Source organism: Macaca thibetana, chromosome 9 (genome assembly GCF_024542745.1).
Source record: "Macaca thibetana thibetana isolate TM-01 chromosome 9, ASM2454274v1, whole genome shotgun sequence".
Lineage (NCBI taxonomy): Eukaryota > Metazoa > Chordata > Mammalia > Primates > Cercopithecidae > Macaca > Macaca thibetana.
Genome location: NC_065586.1, coordinates 14,803,526 through 14,822,992, shown reverse-complemented (window position 1 = coordinate 14,822,992; position 19,467 = coordinate 14,803,526). Strand labels below are relative to the sequence as shown.

Here is a 19,467-nt window from a genome sequence, read left to right as displayed (position 1 = left end):
TTATGCCACCTAATAGCAACTATTCTAATTTATCCCTCACACTGTTGTTGGCCACAATGCCTTGGCAACAAGGCACCACGGTATCTTGTCTTTTCACTCCAGTGACTCTGTTTTCCTCCCTTAAGGTAAGGAAATGCCATGTTTAAGTTTCTTTTTAAAAAGGCAGTTAAGGCTTGACGCAGTGGCTCATGCCTGTAATACCAGCACTTTGGGAGGCCGAGGTGGGTGAATCACTTGAGGCCTGGAGTGCGAGACCAGCCTGGCCAACATGGCGAAACCCTCTCTACTAAAAATACAAAAAATTAGCCAGGTGTGGTGGCAGGCACCTGTAATCCCAGCTACTTGGGAGGCTGAGGCAGGAGAATCGCCTGAACCCAGGAGGAGGAGGTTGCAGTGAGCCAAGACTGTGAGTGAGCCACTGCGCTCCAACCTGGGCAGAAGAGCGAGACTCCATGTTAAAAAAAAAAAAAAAAAAGTAAAAAATAAAAGATAAAAAACACACTTGTGTGTCTAATAAATTTTGAAGTGGTCTCAGTAATTTTTTTTTTCTTCTGGAATAATATATAGCCACATGCCCAAGGGGTAACATTAGATCATAAAATGTCTTCTGAAATAAAAAGGGGATTAAACTGCATTGGACAGTTACATTATCATTTTAAGTCATAGATACTGAAAAATCTTGTTGAGATAACTGCTTTTCCCTGAGAATTTTAAGAAAGTTTTTATATAAAGTACAGATGTCCATGACAGTTGTTTTAACAGTTATAATGCATTAATGACTAAAGGTCTAAGCCATGTGATACCTGCCATGTTGCTGAGGCACAAATTGGGCTGAGGGACACCATGAGGCAGCTGTGCAGGAACCAGGCGCCCACCCAGGAGTGTGCTTATTTTATCCCCACTATCTGCATCTTAATGTTTTGTTTCATTATATTCTATTCAACAAGCAGTAATCCTTGTGAATTAAAAGAACTTTGCTTTCTTTTGAAAATTGGTCAAAAGTTTTTTTCTCTTAAAAAATGTGATTAAATAGTGTGCGGATGTGCACAAAAACTGCATTCTGTGGAAATACATATTATGGTTCCAGGAAAAAAAAAAAAAGCTTTGATGTACATTTTAGTATTTGTCAAATTGAGCCCCATTAAGGCCTAAGGATTTCTTCCTCCTTTCAGGTGACCGCTACAATTCAGGACTGCTGTTGGCGGGTATCTGTTCACAGTGTAGTAGATACGAGATCCAACTGGCAGCATGTAACTTTTCTACTCCCCTTAATTCTAAACATTTTAAATTTTTCAGATGCTAGAATAAAGCAATGCAACCCTAGTCCTCTTTTTGGCTACAGTTTTTCCTACCATAGCCCGGGTTATGCCAAATATTCCCAGTAAACAATGAAAGAAACAGAAATGGTGGCTTTAAGTCAATGGTTAAATCATCCAGGAACATTAAAAACACTGGCCACTGACGTTATTTCCAAAATAATTAATTGTATTTAATCTTACATGAATCACTTGCATTTTAAATGAACAAGTTTTATATGCTAATCACATTGGTACCTACTTGAATTTATGAACAGGAAATATGCTTATAAAACATGAATACTTATAGCAGACTAGTATAGAAATATTAGTAAGATTCTGTGTCAACTTGGTAGACTTATATTTCATACGTATATTTTATTAAGATATTTCCACTTTGAAAAATAATTTTACACAGAAAACCACTTTAAGAAACAAATTCAATAAGCTAAAATGCCAAATAAAGGCCAAAACGTTCATAAGCTTATTATATCAGTATCTTATTCTGACATGTAATCAACTCTTGATTACCTATAGAAATGGAATCCCAGTGGCAAAAATGATCCATAAATCACTCCTATGTAATTTGGAATACATCATATGAATTTTTTCTTAATCACATTACCCAGCCGAGGCGGGTGAATCATGAGAGGTCAGGAGTTCAAGAACAGCCTGGCCAACATGGTGAAACCCCATTTCTAGTAAAAATACAAAAAATTAGCTGGGCATGGTGGCGGGCAGGTGCCTGTAATCCCAGCTACTTGGGAGGCTGAGGCAGGAGAATTGCTTGAACCTGGGAGGCGGAGGTTGCAGAAAGCCAAGATCACACCACTGCACTCCAGCCCAGCCCGAGTGACAGTGCGAGATCCTGTATCCAAAAAAAATAAAAGACATCTCCCCCAACTATCTTTGATGTCAGTTAGCCATTCCAGTATTTTAGTATCTATAATAAGTATATGAAAGTTTGGTCACTAGGGGGTATGGGGAAATATATTACTAGCCTTTAGGAGTAAAATCTCATAGGGAAAAGGCAGCAATAACGTGAAATAAGTAGCAACGTAAGACATTATCACCAGAATATGGAGGGAAATCAATACAGCTCAGACAATAAGAAAAGGGAAGACAGAAAGCAGTACACACTACACTCTGAAGGAGTGAGAGCAGTGATTGAGTAGGGAACATGGCAGGGAAGATGAAAAACATGGGCAAAAGCTGAAAGCTAAGATTTGCATGAAGTATCAAAAAAATAGTGAAGAGATGGATCTGTCTAGCTTTAAGGTTCAGAATGTTGAAACAAGCTAAAACTTGTAATGGTAAGGCAAGAGCAAATTTTAGACAACCGTAACACTTACTTTGCTGAGACACTTGAACTTTACTGTAGGCCAGTGGTTCTTAAAGTTCTCAGAAACCATGGTGCCTCTGGGCGAGCTTCATGAAGTACATTTAACTCCATCTTGTTAGTTAGGAACAATTTTACAAATCTATTAATTGCCAAACCCATGGACTCTTCAACCCCCTCTTATTTGGCCTCTCTAAGGTAACAGCCACCACCTAACCATTTCTCAGACTTCCTTCTTGCTCCTCTGTATTTTCCTTGCTGAGACTGCTTCCCCTGCCCATCACTTACACAATGGAGACACTCAGGACCCTGTCTGGCACCCCTTTTCACATGAACATGTTTATCCCTTTGGAGAATCTGATGAAAGCAATGGACCTTTCTCTAACAAAAACCACATATAAAACATTTTGGGTAATTTCAGGATATTTAGATTCCAGGTTTAGAGAATTCCTACTATAAACGATCTCTTTGGACAACCTCATCACCCCATGGTTTTAACTATTAATTATATGCTGATGACTCTCCAAGTTTTATCTGTAGCTCAATATATCCAATAGCCTACCGGATGCTTCTTAAAGCAATCTAACCACACAGAACTCACCACTGTCCTTCCACATCAGATTATTTCTGTATTCCTTATCATGGTGAATCTTACCTGTCCACCTACTCACACAAGCCAGAAACCAGGTTATCTCAATTCCTTCTTCTCCTCAATCCAATCATCACCAAGTTTCTTTAGAGATGGACTTCTTCCTGTCGATCTCTATTTCTATAGCGTTAGTCACACCAGGCCCTCAATTCTTGCCTGCATTCTTACATTAATCTTCCAACTGGTTTCCCTATTCCAGACTTACAGCTTCAAACACTCTATCCTTCTTTACTATAGTTTTTTTGTAAAAACAAAAAATCCACAGAAGCAGTTACTGTTGTTTTTTTTTTTTTTGCTTAAAAACTGTTAATGGTTTCCACCCTGCCTCGGGAATGAAGTTCAAAGTTCCTCTTTTCAGAAAGCAAGTCACTCTGGAACTGTTTCCTGATGCCCCTCTGGCTCCATCTTTCATGATGGCCCCATTCACACAACACACACTAGCCACAATGAACAACATGCCAGGCCTTTTGATGCCTCTGCTGCTTTGTTCACAAACTTCTCCCTAATTAGGAGGGCCTTTCCCATTGGCATAATGAATGCTTGTCTCATCTTTTAAAACAGCGTAAATATCACCTCTTCTATGAAGTCTTTCCTGTCCCCATACCCAAGAACTGATCACCACCAACTCCTTTTTGTTCCAATTTCCAATTTAAACTCTAAGGTATTTGTGGGAAGGGATGGAATCTTATTCTTTATAGCCCCCAAATAGCACAACTGCCCACCATATTTTAGGCTGTGACTAAATGTTTCTGAATGTATAACAAAAAAATACGAATACCAAAGGGTATGCAATATACAAATCACAACACTAACTGTATGAATTCTTAAAGGAAATACAAGCTGATAAACTTGGAGGTAGCAATTCACGGTTTCTCAGTATTTGTCACCTGCTGTCTATAGCCAACAAGTGGCAGCAAACACCAAAACTTTAAAAGAAACATATGGGAAGACAAAGAACAAAAAAATGTGTCTTTCCACTAGCTAATTTTTTCTACCAATTTTGAAATAATCATCATATTCAATATCAGTGTTAAAATAACCTGAATCTGGCTGGGCACAGTGGCTCACTTTGGGAGGCTGAGGCAGGAGGATTGCTTGAGCCCAGGAGTTAGAGACCAGCCTGGACAATATAGTGAGACCTTGTCTCTACAAATTAGCAGCATGTGGTGGCACATGCCTGTGGTGGCACATTGCCTGTGGTTTCAGCTGCTCAGGAGGCCAAGATGGGAGGATCGCTTGAGCCTGGGATGTCAAGGCTGCAGTGAGCCAAGAACAGCCGCTACTACTCTCCAGCTTGGGCAACAGAGTGAGACCTTGTTTCTAAATAAATAACTGGAATTTGATTATGAAAACACACGGTTCCACAGGAGCATAGTCTGAGAACTATTATAGTCACGGAAAATCACTGAATTTTCATGCCAGTAAGAGTAGGAATTGTGACAGCCGGGTTAGAGACACAGAATTGAAAAAAGTGAGCCACATGACATTGTTAAAGTATTTTCTTAGAGCTCTGTTTTCCTGATCTCTCAAATACAGGTTGTAGTATAATGATTTCTATGTTATTCTAGTTCTTAACCACCCTAGGTTCAATCAGTGTTTTAGGAATATCAATCTACTGACAGATGTGGACTAGTATTATTTTGTGCCATGCCGCACAGGGGTGGTTCTCGAAACACAAAAGTACCTGTATACTTTAAGAAACCAAAGCTATAGGCAATATTTATTGCTTAGCTTACTAAGCTATGTGCATGTCCATCAATGTGTACAGAGGATCTTGTTCTTCACTGAACTATCTTACATACTCGTAGTTTTGTCAGAAATTATTCTGTGTGAAGGGGTGATGTAGTAACAATAATGCTCCAGAAAAATCGCCTTGCATTGAGACTAAGTACTACTACAACTAATACCCTTTAAGTTCAGCTTGACCCTTGACATGAATTTATAATAGTAACAACCTTTTGCCTCCCCCCACAGAATTCTTTCCATTTCTCAAGTTGGCTATTTCAGACCTCCTCCACTTTGTTCAAGGTTCCCATCCCTACATCCTGTGTTATTTTCAGTGATGTATGACCTGTGTTCCTAATGCAAAGAGAAAATGGAAACCACCAGGCATTAACTGCCTTAACTTCCAGCCTTCCATGGCCATGGAGCTAGAGAGAAGGTGGATGCAGACATGAAAAGACAGACGCACTTCCTTGGTCAATTCTTCTTGTCTCTTCAGTATCTCTGCTGGTTCTCACAAGCATTTAAACAGGCTCCATTTTTAAAAAGCAAAATAAAACTAAACCTCCTCTGAGATATAAACGCTTGTATATGTGGGGAATTTCTAAAAGACATATTAAGTTGCTAAGAATGAGAGACTGAAACTAGGTCACGGCGTAGATGTCAGTATCTGACCTTTTATAACATTCACTTTTTAAAACTACATGCATAGTATTTCCTCAAAATTAAAAAAAAAATACTATCACAATGGTCTTTTCAAAAAAACTTGAAAAAAATTATAAACACCCTTATACCCATGTAGCCCTCTCGTTTTCTTGAAAGCTACGATTCATGGAAGAATTGTCCATCCTACTTAACTCTACTTTCTCACCTCCAGTTAATTTTTTTTTTTTTTTTTTTTTTTTTGAGATGGAGTTTCACTTTTGTAGCCATCCTGGAGTGCAATGGCGCGATCTCAGCTCACTGCAACCTTCACCTCCCAGATTAAAGCGATTCTCCTGCCTCAGCCTCCCGAGTAGCTGGGATTACAGACATGCACCACGTCCGGCTAATTTTGTAATTTTAGTAGAGACAGGGTTTCTCCATGTTGGTCAGGCTGAATCAAACTCCAGACCTCAGGTGATCCACCTGCCTCAGCCTCCCAAAGTGCTGGGATTACAGGCGTAAGCCACCGCATCCGGTCTGGTTCATTCTTTAATTCATTCCTTTGGCTCTTCTCAGAGGTGCTCTAAGGGAATGAGTGACCCTCCATTACTAAATCCAGTGGATTCTTTCTAGTTCTTTGACCTACTGTTTAATACTCTCCTGCTGACATCATCTTTTCCTCTGGTTCCCATGATTTACTCTTCCCATTTTCTTTCTTTCCTTTTTTTTTTTTTTTTTTTTTGAGACCGAGTCTTGCTCTGTCATCAGGTTGGAGTGCAGTGGCACGAACTCGGCTCACTGCAACCTCCACCTCCTGGGTTCAAGTGATTCTCATGCCTCAGCTTCCCGAGCAGCTGGGATTACAGGCAAGCACCACCACACCAAGCTAATTTTTATATTTTTAGTAGAGATGGGGTTTCACCATGTTGGCCAGGATGATCTCAATCTCCTGACCTCATGATCCGCCTGCCTCGGCCTCCCAAAGTGCTGGGATTACAGGCGTGAGCCACTGCGCCCGGCCAACTCTTCCTATTTTCTGACTACCTCTCTTGCCAGTGTGTCTCAGTCTCTGACAGTCCTTCCTACGAGTGTCCCCACCTACTTCTCAGAGCTCATCCTCAGTCCTTGTTCTCTGTTCATATTTGCTTTGCTTGGGCTACTGCAATCGCCTCTTGCCACCCTCAACCCATTCAGGGCACAACAGCCAGAGTCATGTTTTCAACACATACATCTCAGCACACCGCTCCCCTGCTTAAAACTACTAAATGGTACTCTACGCCCTTAAGAGGAAGTCCAAAATCCTGTCCTCGGCCTATGAGGAGCAGCACTCTCTGGGGCCTGCCCATCCCGCCAGCCTCATCGCGCTCCCTCCTACTTGCTCTGTTCCACCCATATCCTCTATTCCTTGAAGGCCCTCTTTCTACTCCTTGAAGTCAGGCTGTCTTCTGCCTCGAAATCCCTCCCATGTATCCCTTTCTTCCTTTAGTACTAAGTTGAAACATCAGTTCCTCAGGGATACCTGCCCAGTCTCTCCAGGATAAGTGAGATCCTTCTGTCACATCAACACTTACCTCAACTACAATAAGTACTTTGTCCAACTGCATTTAAGGTATTTCTACCCTCACTGAAAAATAAACTCCAAAGTATCAGGGACCATACCCTCATATCACTCATTGCTCAGATTCCCAATTCCTAGTGCAGGACATGGTAGATGGCCAGTAAATATTAGCTGAGTTCATGAATAGGAAACTGCATCCACTCCCAAGGCTTCCCTCTCTATCTTTTTGCCAATTACTTTAGGATCTATGTTTCTAGTTAGATCTCACTATTGATTTGAGCCCCACTTCCAGTTGGTTTAAGTCCCACTTAAAATGTCCTTAAGAAAGTACATTTTGAAAGTACTCAAGAAAGTTGAGTACATTTTAAGTAGAACTTAAACCCACCAGAAATGGGTCCCCAAGCCCAATCTAGTTCCTACTCCTGTATTCCTGGGGAACAGTAACATTGTCTAAACCACTGCCCAAGTCAGAAACCTGTATTTTCCCTAGACCTGGCACCCTCACTGCCATACCCCCACCCAACCCTGTGACCACAAGCCACAGACATACATTTTACATCCTTATTTTTTAAAAAAGAACAGAAGAACCGCACACCTACTTTTCCTTAACATCATTAATACTTTAGTTCAAGCACCACTGTTTCTGGCCTGTTACTATGACAGCCATTCAGAACATGCAGCCGTGCACGTGTTATCCCCCTATCAATCCCCTTTCTTTTTTGCAGAGAGAAAATTCTCTCAATTACAAACCTGATGTGTCACTCTCTTTAGAACCTGCCAACTAACTCCCCATTGCCTTAGGATGGCTGAAAAATCCTTCACTCACCTCTCATTCTTTCCCACGTCCATCTACTATCACCTCATTCTCCAGACAGAAGCCACAGACAATTACAATGCTCACCTTTGGACAGGCTCCAATTGGACATCACTTCTGGGAAGCTTTCTGTGACCTATCCAAGGTGCATCTCCCACAGATCTTGTAATGATGTGTGCCACAGCACTTTTTATACATCTACACTGCAACGGGCTATTTGTCAAACTTTCTCACTAGGCTGTGAGTTCTTTATAGTGAGGGAGTTTCTTATTAATCTTTTGATTCCCAGTGCCTAACACAATGCCTGGCACACAGAAGAAACTCAAATAATTGTTGAGTAAGTCTACGAGAAAAACAAACAGGAGACACGAGTCAACAGAATGCTGCTATCATCTAAGCATGAAGCCAGGAAGGCCTACTCTAATAGTGAATGTATGCCTTAGAAACATGACCGAAGCAAAAGACAATTCAATTCAATGACCACGGACTAAACACCTGTTCTGTACCGGGACTACAATGAGACAGTCCTGGCCCTCAAATGGTGGATGATTTAGCAGGGAAGATCTGATACAAACAAGACCATAAAGTGTTACAAGTTCTAGAATAATGGCAAGAATGGTGCTTTGTAAATCCTGAACATAAATCAACTAATTTTGCTGGAGGTGAGAAACGGCAGGTGGTTCTACAATAGGTGGTGACCTTTGCACTGAACTGTGCAGGCTGTGTAAGATTTTGCGAAGCAGGGAAGAGAAATGGTAGTATTCTGAAGAGGGAATTAGATAAGGAAAGGGGACACAAAAGTGCATGATATGTTCAAGGCATTAGAATGCAAGCTGTGTCTGTTTTTGAGCGTTTCCAATGCTTAGAACAGTACCTAGCTCATAACAGGTGCTCAGTACATCTTAGCTAAATGAAATAATCTATAAATATTTCCATTTCAGAAAACAGGATAGATGACAAGAGATGAGGCTGGAAAGGTGGCGGGTAGCCAGATGACAAAAAACCTTGGTCCTATGCTAACGTGTCTTAGATGAGACTGGTAAACAGGGAACCATGAAAAGGTCTAAAGCAAGGCTTGAATGCAATCAGAGCTAGGTTTAAGGAACAACTATAATGGCATGGTGGAATATGGTACTGAGACAGTGTCTTTCATGAGCTAAGTGGAGATGGCCACACAAGAAAAGGACAAGGTCATAAGATCCTTCACCTACTCTGAATTTGTAAAAGAAAAAGAGAAAGAGAAGAAAAAAGGCAGAGGTATGCTGAACTAATGCTGGCTTAGAGATTCAATATCTATGCCAGGCAGAAGAAATGGGGGATGTATGTGGGGTACTGAGGACATAAGTGAGCAAAGGAAGGTCACTTATTCCGAAGCAAGAAAAGAGATGAACTGATGAGAAAGACTAAGGAGAAACTAAACAGCAAAAGTGATCTGAAACTGAACTATGAAACTCAGGATTCTGTACAAGAATCTTGGTAGCTCCCTTAATGTAAGCACAGACCCATAAGTAACTATTACTAATTCCCTCTGTGAAAGTACAGCAGGAATGAACAGCAAAGGACAAAGAGACAGAGATAACATAATATGATAACCCATTAGATTTAGAGGGTAAAAAGAAATGAAGAATTAAAGATATATGCAATCATTAGGTTAGGTAAGTGGGAGAATTACGTTTCCGTTAACCAAGATAGGGAACACTAGTGCAAAACGCAGGTATGAAGGAGGAAAACAGGTGCCGTTTTGAATGTGAACTTGGATACCTGTAGGGTATCCAGTTCGAAATGAAGCCCAGAAAGGGTTCAAGGCCTCAGAAAGATTGAATGATGAGCCAAACACATACAAGTAGAAACCACTGGGAAAGAGGCTGCCTACAGAGCAACTACAAGGTGAGCAGAGGGCCAAGAACAGAGCCTTTAAGACTATCAACGTTTCAGAGGGAGGGATAAGAGATAGTAAAGAAGGTTCATAAAGAACAGTAAGAAAAACAGGTGGAAAAGAAGTAGGAATAGAGGTAACAATAATCACAGTAAACGCTCATATAGTATAATTACTATGCCGACCTTTGTTCCACGCATTCTATCTATATTAACTCATTTAATGCTAGTAACACCCTGTGAGAACGGTACAATAATGATCCTTGTTTCAAAGATGAAGAAAATGAAAGAAAGGCTAAGTAACTTGCTGAAGATCACACAACTTGTAAAAGAGGCAAATTTTAAACTTAGACAATCTCTCCAAAGATGAGAGTTTCAAAGAGGAAAAGGTAGCCAATGGTGTTAAAAGGGGAAAAGTTGAATAAGATGCAAGGTCTTCAAATCTGACATCTAAAAGGTTACTGAGGGGCAAAAATCAGAATAAGGTGGGTTAAAAAGCTAATGGGAAGTGGACAGACACCTCACAGAATGGGAGAAAATTTTTGCAAATCACATACTAATAAGAGATTTGTATCCAGACTATGTGAAGAATGATTACAAGAATGTTTTAAACAGACAATCCACTTTTTAAAATGCACAAAGGATCTGAACAGACATTTCTCCAAAGATATACAAATGGCCAATAAGCACAGGAGAAGATGCTCAGTATCATTAGTCAGAGAAATACAAATCAAAACCACAATGAGATACCACTTCAAACCCACTAGGACAACTATCATCAAAAAGTCAGATAACATCATGTATTCGCCAGGATGTGAAGAACTGAAACTCTCATACACTGCTGGTGGAAATGTAAAATGCAGTGCTTTGGAAAAGTCTGGCAGTTCCTCAAACAGTTAAACACAGAGTCACCATATGACCCAGCAATTCTACTCCTTGGTATATACCCAAGAACCATGAAAACTTATGTCCACACAGAACCCTGTAGACGAATGTTCATAACAGCATTATTTATAATAGTCCCAAAATGGAAACAACTCAGATGTCCACGAAGTGATGAATAAATTACATGTGCTATATCCATACAATGAAATATTATTTGGCAATAAGACGGAATGAAATACTGATATATTTTACAACATGGATGAACCTTGAAAACATGCTGAAAGGGGCCAATCACAAAGGACCACATATGGTATGACTCCTTTTATATGAAATGTCCAAATACGCAAATGGACAGACAGATGTAGTGGTTGCCTAGGGCTGGAGGTAGAAGAGTAATTGAGGAAATCTGGGGTAAGGGGTGGTAGCTAAGGGGTTTAGTGTTTCTTTTTGGGATAACGAAAAGTGTTCTAAAACTGACTCCTAAAGTACACTAGAAAATTTGTGGGTTTTTTTTTTTTTTGAGACTGAGTCTTGCTCTGTCGCCCACGCTGGAGTGCAGTGGCATGATCTCAACTCACTGCAACCTCCACCTCTGGAGTTCAAGCAATTCTCCTGCCTCAGCCTCCTGAGTAGCTGGGATTACAGGGGCCCGCCACCATACCTGGCTAATTTTTGTATTTTTAGTAGAGACAGGGTTTTACTATGTTGGCCAGGCTGGTTTCGAACTCCTGACCTCGAGTGATCTGCCTGCCTTGGCCTCCCAAAGTGCTAGGATTACAGGCATGAGTCACTGTGCCCGGTTTAAAAAATTTGAATTGTACACTTTAAATAGGTGAGTTGTATAACAGCATGTGAATTATATCTCAACAAAGCTGTTAAAAAAGTCAATGGGACATGCAGTAGTAGAAAAAGACAAACACTTGCATGAGTGGAGAGGCAAGGCCAAAGAAGATTCTTTGAAGGTTAGGGAAGATCTGAATATGTTTACTGACTGAGATATATCTGTAAAAAAAGAGAGCTTGATATAAACAAGACACCAGAGAAGAAAAAAAAAAATCCAGCAGGGTGCAGTGGCTCACACCTGTAATACCAGCACTTTGGAAGGCCAAGGTGGGCAAATCATGAGGTCACGAGTTTGAGACCAGCCTGGTCAACATGGTGAAACCCCAACTCTACTAAAAAGTACAAAAATTAGCCGGGCATGGTGGCAAGTACCTGTGGTCCCAGCTACTCAGGAGGCTGAGACAGGAGAATCGCTGGAACCCAGGAAGTGGAGGTTGCAGTGAGCCGAGATCACACCACTGCACTCCAGCTTGGGCGACAAGAGCGAGACTCCGGGTCTTTAAAAAAAAAAAAAAAAAAGTCCTAGAAGGGGTAGATAGGAAGAAAAAAGAAAAATGGTGGCACCTCTGGAAGTAAGAATAAGTGAACAGCTGGCGGTGAAGGTAAGTTGAGAGTTTACACATGAAGGATCCTATTTTTCATTGAGGTAGGAGGTCTTCAGCAGAAAACAAGAAATGGGTAGAGTAGGCCGGGCGCAGTGGCTCAAGCCTGTAATCCCAGCACTTTGGGAGGCCGAGGCGGGCGGATCACAAGGTCAGGAGATCGAGACCACAGTGAAACCCCGTCTCTACTAAAAATACAAAAAATTAGCCGGGCGCGGTGGCGGGCGCCTGTAGTCCCAGCTACTCAGGAGGCTGAGGCAGGAGAATGGCGGGAACCCGGGAGGCGGAGCTTGCAGTGAGCCGAGATCGCGCCACTGCACTCCAGCCTGGGCAACAGCGTGAGACTCCGTCTCAAAAAAAAAAAAAATAAATAAAAAAATAAAAAAATAAAAAAATAAAAAAATAAATAAATAAATGGGTAGAGTAAGAAACCCAGAAAAGTAACACAAGTTGGAAAACCTGCTGACAAGAATGGGAAAAGCAAGCAAGATTAAAAGCTCGTCAGGTAGAACTGAGCAGTGTGAGAACAGAAATAAGTTATAATGGGGCTGATATGCATGATTGTATAATATGCTCAGCTGGATTGGTCAGTCCATAGGTTGTAAACTGAGATGGCAGATGACTGGGGCTGTTTCAGGGGCTGAAGGATGCTGAGAGTGCCGGTGAAATGCACGAGCATAAGATCCCACTGAGCGGGGAAGGCAGTGATACTAAAGGAACTTGAAAGAATGGGATTTAGTGACTGATTCAATATAGAAGATGAAGGAGGAAAACAAAGACTTAAACAGGATTCCCGATTCACTTATCAATAGAATTGGTAGATTAATGACCAAAACAGTTCTTGGAAAGAGAGGTAGGCTATAGACAGATGAATTACTCAAAAATATAAAGTTTAGATCAAAATATCTTTAGAGAACAACTCTGCCATTTTTTAAGAGCAATAAAGGCAGGCTTAGAGAAGTGAAACGAGTTTGCTTAAGTTCTAAGGTACTAAACAAAAGCTGGAAATGACTTCGTAATCCAGGCCATTCTGTTATAACCTAGAACCTGACTAAATCTGGAGTTTGACAGGATGGCAGGAAATGCAAATGGTGATGTTCTTGAGATTCAATAACACTAAAATTGGTTTGAAACGGTAGGTTCATTTCAGGTGATAGTGGGGAAACATGATCCAGGAACAAAACGAAAGACAATTGGAGATCAAACATTTGCTCTGGTAACCCACATGGAGATAATCAAGAGTTAGATGTAGAGTGATATGAGCACTAATACGAGCACTAAAATATTCTAATGCAAGAACATTGTAAGCTTCAAAATCCTCTCAATGCTATTTGGCAACACAGATGACAGGACACATAAATTTATTATGGCTTAGAATTTTTTAAACATTAAGAAGAGCTTTTCTTACTTTTAAGGTTCTTTTTTTGTTACAGAAATATGAAATACTGAAGTCTGATTAGGTCTCTTGTAAGGGGCTAGACATTTGCCTTACCTTTACTACCTTGTAGTCACACAAGTATTCCACCTCATAATTGTTTAGATTCCTTTTGGTGATTCCAATCGATTTACATGTGAGCTTTTCTTTTCTACATAATTCCTGAAGAGTATCAAGTGAAACTAGGCAAGGCACACACCAAGCTACAATAAGAAAATAGAATTCTTTACTAATGAAATAGCTATTCAATTAAAATAAAAAAGAGAAAAACCCTCTATTCCCCAACTTTCAACTGGCAATTTTAGACTAAAAATTCCTATGACAAGAAACCAATTATGCGTCTTCAAGAAAAAGTTAAACATTAAGGAACTATTTCGTTAAATTGGTGTTCTTGGATTTTCTCATGGATTTCTACTCCACTATGTTTAACTGACATCAGTTGATTTCCATTAAGTCACTCGAAAATGTTTCATGTCTGTAAGCTTTTTAAAAATTATATGCAGATGCAGGTCAACGAGGTAGTGTTTCTTACTTTCATTGTATTCTACATAGACTATAATCACTATTTTAATAAAATGTAAATCTCTAGGACACTTATTCTTAAAAACACATCTAAAATATACTTTAAAACAACATTATAATTCGTTAACACATAACTCATTTTTTTTTAACTGGACAAAACGAACTGAAATCTAATTAAAATATATTTCTACGTTACAAACTCATATGTTAGTTTTCTCTTTGAAATGTTGCATGAAGCTTTAATTCCACTTATTATTTTACCCATACTGCAATATATTATCACCAAGGTGAATAAACTCGAGTTATTAAAAAAATGGAGAGTATATTGATATTTTGTAATACTTATTGACTGTATTGTTTTTAAAGCCAAACTTTTAAAACGGTGTTCAATTTACATAAGCCATGTACTAAACTCAAAGAAAATTAGACATACTTATCATCAACCCTCCAGAAGCCAGAAACTAATTGTGTTCCAGAAGATTTGACCCTCAAATTTCTGTAAGTAGCATGTTACCACACTGAATTTAAAGTGTAAATTAACAAACACGTTTAGGAAAATGGAACAAACTTGGTGTTAGGGCCAGTGTCATGGTAAGCACTAGACAGGATCAAAAGTCCTCTGCCCTACCCATCGCTCAGCCACCGAGCTATGTGACTTTAGTGAAGTCTCAATCTGTCTGGCTGTCACATTCACTGGAAAAAAATGGAGAAAACTGGTGTTACCAAACAAAATCTATCAGTAAACTCAAGCTTTACTTGGTAGCTCTCCAAGGTAGTTGCGATCACCTTTTATGTTTTGAGGTAATTTCAGGAAAGGGAGAACACTTGTTAGCAGCAATAACTTTTCCTGCACCCTTTCCTCATCCTCCCCACCTCACACAGAGACTACTTCATTGTCAGAAACCCTTAAGCATAATTTCCACCATCTCACTGGCTGCAAACGACTCCATCCTAAAGCAGTAAAGAGAAAGGTATTTTCCTCCAGAAAACGTGGGGGAAGAGGCCGATTGCTTTGGAGTGGTCGTTTGGGGGTAGGACAGTGATAGGAGAGAAATGACCCCGTAAGTCCCTTCCATCTAAAAAAACTAGAGGACGTTTTGTGTTAAGCTGACCTCACTAAGGGGATCACGTATAAAGGTGGTTCCTCTTGAGTATCTACCCAAGGTGTGTTTGTGTGCTTTTCCTAAACATTTTTATCTAGTTGAGGATTCAAAACACAACCCGCAAAGGAAATGCTCTTCGAGAATTTAAAGGAAAAAAAAAAGTGAACATGAAAAACTGCAAACACGTGGTTAAAAAAAAAAGCAAAACGACAATCTCTCAAGTCTCCAGTAATGTAGAAAAATATTTCACTGACAAAATTAAATAGTTCATGACCACCACAAACACCTTCCGCTAGCTTAGTTCACAGTAACCCCTGACATTCTCCAAGGAAGAAAAACTCGGGGATAATGAGGTCATAATCCAAGTGGAGAGGAGGCGAGCTTGAAAACACCTTTACATTCCAGAACGCACGGAAAAGTTCCAGGCTCTCAAAGCGTGCGCGACACCAACACCCCCCGACGCCCACACCCACGCGCGCTCGGTGCCCAATTCCCCAGCGTCCACAGAAATAACACCAAGCTCCCGGTGGGTGGAAGAGTTACCGTAAGCCAGAGGCTGCAACCTCAAATACCCACTTTCTGGGCGACTCTCCAACGAGGCACTCAACCTCCTAGCGTGTCCGCCTTGTGGGGGGGGGGTTCCTCGGTTATCCCCTTAGCACACAGGAGCCCCGATTTCCTCTCCCCCTCTGATATTAAGGTCATGTTCACGCCGGCGGGCGTCGCTTCCCGCCTCCCACTTCAAAGGCCCGGGCGCATGCCGCACGCCGCGCTCGAACCACCACAAAGGAGCCAGTCGCAGCCGGGCCCCCGGGACCTCCAGCCGGGGACCGCCGGGGAGCGGCCCCGACCCCCGAAGCCACCACGGGAGACGCCAAGGGGGCCGGGCCGAGCGGGCGGAGAGGCCACGCTCCGCAGCCGAAGCGCCCCGGGCTCGCGCGGTGCCCACCTCCGCGGCGGGAGCCGGCCGGGCAGGGAGGCGGGTCAGCGGCCTGGGGGAGGGTAGGCGCCCGCAGCGTGCGTCCCGGAGTCGGGGGCGCGGCGGCCGGGGAACCGCCACGTCGCCGTCTGGCTGGCCCGCGGGACGGCCCCGCCGCCCGGGCCTTGAGAGCTTGCCTGGGAACGGGGAGGGCGAGGGGGCCGCGCTCCAGCCTCACCTCCTCGCGCCTCGGCCCCGACCGCCGCCATCTTGTGGAGCTTTCATTCAAACTGGCGCGGTCTGACGGGATAGCTCAGCTGGCCCGACGCCCCGCCCCTGGCCGGCCCGCGCGGGACTTGGGGGCCGGGGCTTGTAGGGGGGATGGAACCCGCACGGCGTCCTGACGTCACTGGCGGCCGACCCCCCGCCGCGGCGGTCAGCGCGCCTGCGCCCCAAGGGTAGGCCCGGCCCCAAACGCGGGGAGCCGAGCGGGGCGGAGCGAGCGCGCGCGCGTGCTTTGGGATGCTCTGCGGTGTCCGGCGCCCATACCCTGCGCCAGGCCCGTTTGGCGCATTCACTCGGGAGGACGTCGGCCAGGGACGGTGCCTTTCGGGTCCGGTTCCGCAGCCACCGCAGCTCGGCGGGCCATGGTTAGGCTCCCCCCGACCCCACTTCCCTAGAGCACCGGGCCTCGGAAGCGGCCGCACATGGGCACGGCTGGAGAGGTTCCGCTGGCTTGGTGCAGTCGCCGGGATTCCGACTGGTTGGTGTGGGGTGTGGCCTGTGCTGCCCAGCTCCCAGCTGATCCTAATGTGCGGCACAGCTGAAACCGCCGGTCTCCATCAGTGCTTCTCACACTTAAAAGGGGTTTACAAATCGTCGTGGGGGGGAGGTGCGGACTTGGAATTTTTTGAGAGATGGGGTCTCACTCTGTCACCAAGCTCAAGTGCAGTGGCGCGATTACGGCTCACTGCAGTCTCGACCTCCTGGGCTCAACTTTTAATGTAAATTGGGACTGGGTAGGTCTGTAAGGAGACCCGAGCCCCCCTCCCGTGTTGTTGACAAGCTCCTGAGCTCGGCCTGCTGACGGGTGGGGGCCGGGAGGAAGAGGACTTGTTGGTAAGGAGGCTGCAGGGCGACTCCGGGGGCCTCTCACCTGGTCTCCACCCCCTTCCCCCAGCCATTCTTGACGCCGCATCCATATGACTGTTTTAAACAACCTAAAGCAGAAATCTTAGAGCAAATAACGAAAACTGGCAGAAAGCCATTTGATGTCTACTAAGGACTTAAACGCAGACCATTAAAGGACTGGTTATTTGATTCCATTATGAAATACTGTCTAGCCATCTTAAAAAGATGTTCATGAAGCTTTTAGTGTTAAGCAAAAACAAAACAAATCCCCCTGAAATATAGTTTTAACTAGGAAAAAAATGTATAGGAAAATAACGAAATACAGCCTTTCGAAGTGATTTTAACTTCTCGTTTTTACATATTTAATCATTTTCTACGATGAGCATCTCACTACCTTGATATAAGGAATAAAAGGCCCTACCCAACCCTATCACCTGGAAGAGCATCCAGGCCCTTTAAGGCGTAGTCTATCTAGGATTATGCCTTCAGGCCCTTTAAGATACAGCCTCCCGTCCTAACCGACCCCAAGCACTCATTGCCTCTCCTGTATGTTTTCAGAGCCCTCCAAGGAGCGGCCTTCGCTACTCACTGGTCATTCCTGAATCCCTTTTTGGCTCCTTTTCCTCAGTCCAGCCTGGGATCCTCAGGGAAGGGACTGTAGCCCTGGGACTGCATTTCTCTTCCGCCCTCTCCCTATGTGACTGCCCCGATTCCCATGGATTTAAATTGCATCTTGACACAAGATTCCTAACTTTTTGTCTCCAACCCTGGCCTCTGCCCTGAATTCCAGGCTAGAATATCCACAGTGCCTAATGGACATATGCCCTTAGGTGTTGCACAAACATCTCCAATTGAACATATCCAGAAAAATACACTTCTGGACCTTAGTCCAGGCCATCATTGCTCGACTGAAGTCCTACAACAGCTGAACTGTTTTCACTTCCACCACTGCTCCCATTCAATCCATTTTCTAGGCAGCTGAAAAAATGACCCTAAAATATAAAGAGGAACAGGCCTTTCCCCCCGCTTTAAGTACTTCCCAGCACATTCAGAATAAAACTCAAACCTCCAGTGATTGGAATCCTGTCTCTAACCTCACTTTGTGCCACTCACCTTTACTCATTATTCTCCAGGCCTTTCCTCGGCCCCACTCACCCAGAAATCTTTTACTGTGCATCTCCTATGTGCCAGGCACCTGATAGGTGCTGGGAATATAGCAGCGGATGAGAAAGACAAAAGACCCAGTCCTCAGGGAGCTGACTTCCCAGTGAGAGGAGCAGCGGATAAAGCAAATCACTGAAGGCAGCTGTAAATTACTTTCCGGTTCAGAGGACAGGCTCCTTCCCCTCCTTACATGGCTACCTTCAGATCACTTGGGTCTCAGCTTAAACGCCACCTATTGACAGAGGCCTCGCATGTTACCTAATTCTTTAGCCCTACTTGGAATCCTTAAAAAGCACTTATCAAAATTTGCAATTATCTTGTCTAGTTTTTGTTCTTTGGTCTTGATTAGTTTCAGTAAAAACTTACGTAATGAATGTATGGCACCATTTTGTAAATTCAGTGTTTCCTTTGTTTCTCTTCTTGAATCTCATCCATTCCAGAGCATAGATGAGGTCCTGTCTGTCCAACGTTCAGCACCGTGTTTACTATCTAGAGCAGGAATTCTCCAGGTATGGTAATGGGGACCCCAAGACCCTTCAGAGGGTTCATGAGCACAGAACTATTTTCAGACCAACATGTTCCCTGCCTGCCTTGGCTCATGAGTACACAGTGGAATTTTCCAGAGGTTACACAATTTGAATATTGCAACACGTTGAACGAAGAAGCAGATACCAGAACATAGCTATCTTCTATTAAGCCAGACATTAAAGAGACTTGAAAAAATACAAAATACTGCTTTTGGCTAGGCAGAGTGGCTCGCACGTATAATGTTAGCACTTTGGGAGGCTGAGGCAGGAGAACTGCTTGAGACTAGCCAGGGCAACCCTAATAAAAAATTAGCTGGGCGTGTTGGCACGTGCCTGTGGTCCCAGCTACTCAGGAAGCTGAGATGGGAGGATCGCTTGAGCCCAGGAGTTTGAGGCTGTAGTAAGCTATGATCAAACCACTACATTCCAGGCTGGGCAA

At 43.1% G+C, this 19,467-nt stretch overlaps 1 protein-coding gene across 5 annotated transcripts in view; it reads right to left on the bottom strand.

Annotated features, from left to right (window-relative positions):
* SUV39H2 (SUV39H2 histone lysine methyltransferase) overlaps window positions 1-16,629 on the bottom strand; it is a 28,900-nt gene extending 12,271 nt beyond the window's left edge. Inside the window, exons 1-2 of one of the 5 annotated variants that reach the window (XM_050803250.1) lie at window positions 16,445-16,629; window positions 13,720-13,865 (exon numbers count right to left, since the gene is read on the bottom strand). In XM_050803250.1, coding sequence (XP_050659207.1) covers window positions 13,720-13,865; window positions 16,445-16,475 — 177 coding nt within the window. In that variant the 5' untranslated portion in view covers window positions 16,476-16,629. Of the gene's footprint in view, window positions 1-2,647; window positions 5,840-13,719; window positions 13,866-14,617; window positions 15,755-16,444 lie in introns of those variants that run through there. The other 4 variants (XM_050803251.1, XM_050803252.1, XM_050803255.1 and 1 more) reach the window with 4 other exon arrangements.
* Window positions 16,630-19,467: the final 2,838 nt, after the last annotated feature.